This window comes from Hevea brasiliensis, chromosome 5, assembly GCF_030052815.1.
Source record: "Hevea brasiliensis isolate MT/VB/25A 57/8 chromosome 5, ASM3005281v1, whole genome shotgun sequence".
In the NCBI taxonomy this organism is placed as follows: domain Eukaryota; kingdom Viridiplantae; phylum Streptophyta; class Magnoliopsida; order Malpighiales; family Euphorbiaceae; genus Hevea; species Hevea brasiliensis.
The window spans coordinates 5,742,687-5,752,056 of record NC_079497.1 but is presented as its reverse complement, the minus strand read 5'-3'; the positions used below and the strand labels follow the sequence as shown (position 1 = coordinate 5,752,056).

General features: G+C 28.8%; 1 protein-coding gene across 1 annotated transcript; it reads left to right on the top strand.

Moving 5' to 3' along the window:
• Positions 1 to 7,760: 7,760 nt before the first annotated feature.
• On the top strand, positions 7,761 to 8,723 carry LOC131180055 (uncharacterized). The gene is made up of 3 exons (XM_058147651.1): positions 7,761 to 7,797; positions 7,881 to 8,121; positions 8,339 to 8,723. Exons 1-3 carry the CDS (start codon positions 7,761 to 7,763, stop codon positions 8,721 to 8,723), a joined length of 663 nt encoding a protein of 220 aa, XP_058003634.1.
• The last annotated feature ends 647 nt before the right edge of the window (positions 8,724 to 9,370 follow it).

The window sequence follows — 9,370 nt, the reverse complement described above, 5'->3', positions numbered from 1 at the left end:
CTCGGCGGAGAAAATCGAGTTTGTGATCATGCGGAAGTGCATAAGTTATGCACTCTGCTTATGCACCTCGGCGAGTTTTGATTTTTGGAGTTTCTGGTTATGCAGAAGTGCATAAGTCATGCACTCTGCTTATGCACCCCTTGGCAAGTTTTGAGTTTTGGAGTTTCTGGTCATGCGGAAGTGCATAAGTCATGCACTCTGCTTCTGCACCCCTCGGTAAGTTTGGAGATTCAGAGTTTGTGGTCATGCGGAAGTGCATAAGTTATGCACCCTCCTTATCTGGACTTGGCAGAGAGAAAATGAAGGAATTTGAAGTTATGAAAATGTGCATAAGTCATGCACTCTGTATCTGAGTTTCAAAAATATGAAATTTGACAAAATTAGGCTATGAGTTGCATAAGCTATACACTCTTCTCATACACTTTGCAATAGGGATGAAAATGGCAAAAATTGTGGTTATCTGAGATTGCATAAGCTATCACGATTCTTATGCACAATTCAACAAGATTAAGATTGCAATGGAACATGATTTGCAAGTGTGAAAAATACCCTAAAATGAAGAAATGTAATTCTATAAAGCATAAACCATGAGAAATTTTCATCAAAAACACATCAATATATACAAAGTTCATCAAAAATGCATCACACAAGCTTGTAGAAGATGGATCCTGCATAAAAAAGCATTTGTGACCCATGCCATTTTAACTCAAATTCTGCAAATCAACATTTAGCACATTAAAACTCAATAAAATCTGCATAAAGTTGTATCTATTCACAAATGATGAACTCCCCAAGTCATGCCAAGAAAAATGCAGTATTTCCACCTTAAATCCCACAACCCAAATAAGCTCATAAGTGCAAAAATGGCTCACTTACCACCATATTAACATTAAAAGCACAACTATTAAAAAGTTACACGCCCAACCTCACCAAGAACTTAAGTAATCTGCTGCAGACACCCTCTTTGCTGCAGAATGTCATTTTTTTTTTTAGTGCATAAACGGTACAACCCAAGGACATAATCCATGCTGCTGAGACCTTTCCTTCTTGCGATTTCATTTTCTTCTACATAAACGGATAGCGACTCCTTCCTCCATTGAAATACATCTACAAGGGATAAGATTCATCAATGTCAAAAATTGAATTTGGGGAGATTCAAGATAAAAACAAAAGCAATGAAAATGAAAGTAAATCAGCAAAATAAAAATAAAAGGACTTGGGATGCCTCCCAAGAGGGCTAATTTATAGTCCTTAGCTGGACTCTTCATGAATTTCAACGAAAAAGAGGTGAGGATTGGAGAGCTTGTAACGACTTGCTCCCTTTATGGTCTCGGTTATGTAATGTTTCAATCTATGCCCATTGACCTTAAAATTCCCAGATTTTTTACTCCAAATTTCAATTGCTCCATAAGGAAAAACCTTAGAAACTCTATATGGACCAGTCCACCTTGACTTAAGTTTTCCAGGGAACAATTTCAATCTTGAGTTGAACAACAAAACTAAATCACCTTCTTTGAATTCCTTTTTCCTAAGATGCTTATCATGCCAAACTTTAGTTCTTTCTTTGTAAATCTGGGCATTTTCATAAGCATCCATCCTCAATTCCTCAAGCTCATTAAGTTGCAATAGTCTTTTCTCACCAGCTTGCTTAAGATTAAAATTCAAGGTCTGAATGGCCCAATATGCTCTATGTTCTAACTCCACAGGTAAATGACAAGACTTACCATACACCAACCTAAAGGGAGTAGTTCCTATAGGGGTTTTGTAGGCAGTCCTATATGCCCATAAAGCATCATCTAGTTTGATAGACCAATCTTTAGAGAATTGTTCCTTATTTTCTCCAAAATATGCCAGGCTCTCTGTTAGAAATTTCAACTTGTCACGAAGTTTGAGGTGGTATGGGGTAGCTATCTTGTGCACTTCACCATACTTCCTCATTAAGCTCTCAAATTGTTTATTACAAAAATGTGAACCCCCATCACTAATTATAGCCCTATGAGCTCCTATTCTACTCAAAACTAATTTCTTAAATAATTTCACTACCTCTCTAGCATCATTATTTGGAGTTGCAATAGCTTCCACCCACTTTGACACATAGTCAACTCCAACTAGGATGTATTTATTGCAAATGAAGGAGAAATGGCCCCATAAAATCTATTCCCCAAACATGAATAATTCCACTTCAAGAATATCATTTAGGGGCATTTGATCTCTTTTGACAAATTTCCACTCCTTTGGCATTTATTACATTCCAACACAAATTTCTCACATCCTTAAAAAGATTTGGCCAAAGAAACCAGCTTACAAAATTTTACTAGCTGTTTTAGAGATTCCAAAATGTCCTCCATAATCAGAAGCATGGCAGTGATGTATAATACTCTGTGTCTCTTCATCAAGAATACATCTCCTTATTAAACCATCACAGCATCTCCTAAAGAGTAAAGGATAATCCCATCTATAAAATTTCACCTCATGCAAAAACTTTTTCTTTTGTTGCCATTTCATACCTAGAGGTAAAACTCCACAAGATAGATAATACACAAATGCATACCAAGGTAGTTTAGCAACAAGAGAAAAGTTATTCATCCAAGAAAAACTCATCAATAGGATTTCATCAATTCTTCTTCATCCAATTCGGCTCATTAATTTTTTTTTTTACTTTTTTAAATAACATTTAAATTTAAATATTTTATTTAATGTATATTTTATTTAGTAGTTGTCTAGTGATTATAATTTTTTAAAATAATTTTTATTTATTTATCATATTATATAAATTACCGTTGTATTATATAACTATTCACAGTAACCACCACCACCGGATGAGGACACTGCGGATGGCGCCACCACTGTGAAGGAACATAATGATTTTAATTTGGCGACTTGCATCCCCTAATAATAATAATATAAATACTGCCTCGTCTTCCACTTGCATGTGTACGGCCATCGATTATAAATATTTTATAATAGATAAAAATATACAAAATAGTAAATTATAAAAATTATTTATTGATTTATGGAGAATTATAATAAAATTTCTATAATAAATATAAGTAATATAAAATCATAGTTTTAATTATTATATAACCTTATAATATAAATTATACTATTTAAAAAATAAAAATCAGTAACATCAAAGTTTTTTGTCAAATTCTTATACAAATTTTATAAATTTAAAGAAAAAATATATAAATCCAAAATAGCTAATTGTATGACATAATAGCATAAAATAAAAAAAAATAATTATTAAAATTAAAAATATATGAAAATTAGAGTTTAGTAAAATAATAAAATAAATATATCATATAAAAATAAATACATATTTAAGTTGATCAATTCAAAATTTGTATGAGAATTGAGATAAATAATTTTATTTACTTGTACTTGTGTAAATAAAATAATTTCTAATTAGAATGAAATAAATGACAAAAAGCAAAATGAGACGAAGCCAATATATATATATATATATATATATATATATATATTTCTAGGAAATCATTAGAAGAAAAAAAAAATCTCATCTAATTTTAAATTATGTAATAGAAAATTATTAAATTAATTTTTATTTAATTTTCATAAAATAACAACTACAAATAAAAAATTTTAAATAATTAAATTTTAATTAAACTTTTATACTTATTTAATCACAACCAAATAATGTTAATGTTTCAATTTAAATAATAAAGTATAAATTATTAGAGATTAATCTAAAATTTGAGCGATCAATTAATAAAAAATAAAAATATATGGCACCAATTTAATATATTTTTTTTCAAAATATTTATAAAAGTTAAAACATATTTGTAAAAATTAATTAATAAAAAATAATTTTATTATATATTAAAATAATTTTAAAAATATTTGAGAGTTTAAAATCACCTATAATCTCGTTATCTCTTAAAAATTTTAAAATATAATCATTCTATATACAATGACTGTATTATAATTATTAATTATGATAAAGATTTATTATAAGAATAAATATTATGTGAATTTCATTATAATTGGTCATTAAAATATATTTATTATAAAAAATTATCTTTTGTCTCCACCCCGATGGGATAGTCAACGTTCAACGCAGTCACAACTCGTGCTCACCACTCTGCAAAAAATAGATAACTAGTCTATTCGTATGTATGACTGAAAAATATATCCACATAAAATAAGCAGAATCTTGAAACTTGTTACAATTAATTTTATTGCCATCAACTACCATTTAATTATCAATTAAATATCCATCACAAAGCTACTATTTATTTTAATTATTACCATTTAACTGCTTATTTTATGGTCATATACTACTAAGAAATAATCTTTTTTAAGGGATAATATAAAAAACTTAAGTCATCAATAATATAATAATGAGAGAATTATTGATGTGATTAAATATCAAAATTTTATTTAATTTTATTATTATTTACACTATTAAATAAAAAGATTTATTAAATAATTAATAAAAAAACTAAATTTAAAAATTAATTTAAAATAATCACAATCACACAATCGAAACCTAATAATGATAAGCACAAAATGATTTTAATTTCATTTGGGCCAATCTAATTTAATCTATTTGATTGATATAATTAACTTTTAAATATCTAATGTAAGAAAAAATAATTTAATTTATTTAATATTTTCTCTTGAGTTGTATTAAATATATTAATTAAAATTTATTACCTGATTCTGAAAAGAAAATAGTAATTTTAAATTAATTCGTTAGATCCTATGATCATTTAATATAAATTTTTACAAGTCAAGTCTTTTGCTCCCTCCCCAACTATTATTCTTAGGTTGTTTATTGCTCTTTCGTATTCACTAAACTTCTCTTCCTAGGCAATCAATGAACAAAATTATTTAAATAATAAATATTCAAATGCGTTAAACTCCACAATAAATTAGTGCATTGATATTGAAAAATTAAATAAAATAAATTAAATTAAAATCTCAAGTTAATATCAATAGATAAGAATTAGCTCATATATAATAGTAGAGAAATCAAAATCCAAAAGTAATCTATCTCCACTGCAGCGTTGTGGGGTGTCGGCTAAAGATCCTTTAACAGATGTAAAATTTGTCTTAAATAGTGCGAGGCTTCAACTGAGGAGAGAAAGCACGCGCCTGGCTTGGCTGTGATTACTTCGGCCTGGTCCCTTGTTATTTTCATTTTTTCCACGTTTGGTGCAAGAACGTCCAGGCACACGAGACAAGAGCGAGCTTTGCATCGACTGGCTTTTCCCTCCTTGTTTTCTTCCTTAATATTAATAATAATGTTTGCAAAAAGATCGACTTTGACTTGGAAAATCATGGCCTGCAATTAAAGAACATGGATGATGATCCATTTAAAGACAAAGTCATGGCCTTAAAGTTAAAATAAAAAAATAAGTAGAAAAATAATTAAATATATTAAATTTATTCAAATTAATAAAAATAATTAATAATAGAAAAACATTATAAAATTTATAAAATTGCTTATAATATTAATAAAATATTTTACAAAATCTTATTAATATTTAATGTAATTTTTACCTTTCAGCACTATTTAATTATAACATTAAAATTAGGCCGAATACAAAATTTTATTCTTAATTTTCTTAAAAAATTTCACGACATCCTTAACTTTATAAACGTTTCATAACACACCTCAACTCTTATAAACTGAAACAAAAATATATATCCTTCAAATCTCCAAAATCGAGAGCGGGAGCTCCAATCATACTAACAGGGGTTAAGGGTGCTAACATGAAGAAGTTATTGGAAAAAAATAATAAAATAATTGGGGTTATAAAATTATCCTAAACACTCTAAATTTTTCTAAAATCCCTAAATTCCCAAATACAAACCTATGACCTGATTTAATTTCTAAGGTATTTAAATGTATGGTTTGATTTCTAATTTATTTAAATTTATAACTATTTTGAAAATATTTGATTCTGAATAATATAATTTAAAAATATTTGAATTTAATTTGAAAATTAAATAAATAAAATTTTAAATTAATATTTTAATTTAAAATTCATAATCTTCTATTTGAATTCGGCTGAAAATCTTTATAGAATAATTTATATTAACTCATAATTCAAAATAAACAAACATTAATTCTTAGGAAAACCCATATATGAAAAAATAATCCTTAGGAAAGAAAAATAAGATTTGAATTTAAAATATTTTGAATTCGTCCTATTCAACTTGTTTGCCTCCTTTAATTCTAATAGAAAAAGAATGCTAACCCAGCACTAATTAAGGATGTGCATGATTTTCTGAGTTCTGAATCGAATAAAATTTATTTAATTATTTGATTTGATTTTAATTTTTCATTAAGAATCAAATAAAAATCATATCAAAGTTAAATTAAAATCCAATTATACATCTGTTTCCTATTTTCAATATAATTATATATTTATTGTTTATATATAAGGACTATATACAACTTAATATTATCTTTTTTTTTCTTTATCTTTTCTTATAAACTTTAGTTATAAATATATTAAATTACCTTATAATTTTTAATTATAAATGTATCATTATATTATATATACACTTAATTCATAATTATATTTTATAGTTAAAGATTGCATACTATTAAATAAATAAAAGTTACATTATATGATGTACCATATTATATAATATGATTAGAAATAGCTAAAAAATATATTATATAATATATTATGTATTAATAATTTATTTTAAAAATTTTAATATTAATTCAAGTATGACTTTTTATGGAAACAATTGTATAAAATTTTTTTAAAAAATTAAGAATCAAATTGAAATTATATCAAACTGGATTAGAATTGAAAAACCTGAAACCAAATCGAATCGGAATTAAAAAAAATAAAGAATTAAACTAGAATTATATTACAATTTCAATTTGATTATAATTTTTAAATAGACTCCGGATTGGAACTGGAACCCAACACCCTAGCACCGATATATAAAAAATTATTCGTTACTTTAAGGTTATCTCTCATTGTTTAACTATAAAAGAAATACTGCGTATAAATTACATTCGTCATCAATAATCAACTTTTTAAATATTAAATTGAATTATCGTAACTGATTAATAAACTACTTCTCTTAATATATAGTCACTTGTTAGTGTTTATTAATTGGTTTACAATTTCAAATTAGAAATTCCATCATGATGGAGACAATTGGGGTATACATATGCATCAAAAAATAATTTAATAAAATATGACAAGATTCTGGTCTTCATCCATATTTAAAGGGGAAGAGAATAATGGGATTTTAAAATCGAGTTTATTTATTATAAAATTAATTATTTTTATTGTAAAAGAAATCTCCTATGATGTAATTTATCAATTATTAGTTATGTTATTTTGACTAAAATACATATAAAAAATATGAAATTGCCTTAGTCTGATTTATACTTTTGTTTTTATTCTCACTTTCAGACTTGTTCCCATTGCCCCATGTGTTTGCTGTGAAATCAATCAACTAGCTAACAGATTGAATCTTATGAACATATCAGATAATAGGTATATTAACAAGAAAATGCACTTTCTAATTTAATCAAGAAAATGCACTTTCTAATTTTTAAAATCAAATGTGAACTGATTACACTAAATGCAATTTGCTGTGAAATATATTGTTGAATTTAAAATAGATGTAGACTGAAATTAAAGAACTTTTATATGATGGAGTAGTGATAGAGTATATCTCGTGTAGATAATCATATATTCATCTTCATGTATTTATCCTCGTGTATTTATCCTCGTAACAAACTCCAATTGTGTAACAACTAGATGAGGTTGGCTATAGGTGCACACCTCCACGATCAGTGTATATATATTATTATTTAACAACAGTAAATGACAAGGTTCATCTATCCTTCACATGGTATCAGAGCCATCTGACCATTGCAGACTCTTCTTCTTCTCAAGCTTTGGTTTCTAGCACTAATAGTGTTATCTTCTCTCTTTCTACACCACCAAATGTTGCTAAGTTCATCTCTGTGAAATTAAATTCCTCAAACTATGTCCTTTGGAAAGCACAGTTGGTACCATTACTGCATGGGTACAATTTGTCTCGTTATATTTCTGACACTGCCACTCCGCCATCCCAATTTCTTGAAGATAATAAGCCTAATCCTGAGTATGATCTCTGGTTTGGCAAGACCGGATAGTCTGAGTTGGTTGTTCTCCTCTGTTTCTGATACTATTCTACCACAGATTGTTGGCAGTATGACTGTAAAGGCAGCCTAGAAGAAACTTGCATCCATATATTCCACTGGTTCTAGAACTCAAATTCTTCAACTTTGGAAACAACTTAAGCATTTATCTCGGGGCACTAATTCGATTAATAGTTACATGCGGTGAGCCAGGACACTCGCCGATCAGCTCGCAGCTCTTCAAGCACCAGTGTCTGATGAAACTCTAGTTAATGACATTCTTGAAGGGTTAGGCAGTGAGTATCGTCCCTTTATTCGGGCCATCGAGGCTCGGAATGTTCCAATTGAATATGATGATCTTTATGCTTTATTGTTAACTGAAGAAACTCAACTAAAAATGGAGGCGCTAGTTGTATCCTCTTCAATTCCACCATCGGCACATGTGGCCACAAAGACACCACATCAACATGGTGGCAGGTCTCAAGTTCGTGGTCATAGTAATAAGCCACCTTATGGTACCAACTCTTCCTCTACTGCACAAGTGTCACCTAATATTGTTTGTCACAATTGTCGTGGTCATGGCCACATTGTAAGGTAGTGTCCTTCACCAAAGCTCTGTCATAATAGCAACACTAGACAAACTAAGCCAACCACATACTTAGCCTCATCATCAACAATCCTTCCATGGCTCAATGGATAGTTGACTCTAGAGCTAACCATCATCTCACTGATGAAATGGGGAATGTTTCCAATCTCACACCTTATCAAGGCTCTAACGAAATTTTTGTTGGAAATGGTAATACCCTCCCTACTACCCACACTCGTACATCTTCTCTTAATAATCTTTCTTTTACTCTTCATAATATTCTTTGTTCGCCTACTACTACTCACAATTTACTTTCTGTTCACTCTTTTACTTCACATAATAATGTCTCAATTAAGTTTTTCCCTAATCTGTTTGTCATTAAGGATATCCCCATGAGGCAGATCTTATACATAGGCCAGAGTAATAGAGGCCTTTACTCCATGCCACTTTCTTTGAATCCTATCAAGCCTGAAGCACACATTATGGAACTTAGCACATGGCATGCACGTCTCGGTCATGCTAATGATCGTGTTGTCCATCGTGTTCTGTCCAGTCAGAGTCTTTCTTTTGTTAAGAATAAGTCCTTCGTTGTTTTGTGTCATGCTTGTAATGTCAGTAAAATTCATAAGTTGCCATATGTTTATTCAGTTGCTGTTATC

Bases quoted from the DNA above. Each gene is read 5' to 3' on its own strand.
- LOC131180055 (XM_058147651.1), top strand. From the start codon at position 7,761: ATGAGGTTGGCTATAGGTGCACACCTCCACGATCAGT. The intron at 7,798-7,880 runs GTATATATATTA...TGACCATTGCAG, and splicing joins TGCACACCTCCACGATCAGT to ACTCTTCTTCTTCTCAAGCT. The intron at 8,122-8,338 runs GTTTGGCAAGAC...GCGGTGAGCCAG, and splicing joins AATCCTGAGTATGATCTCTG to GACACTCGCCGATCAGCTCG.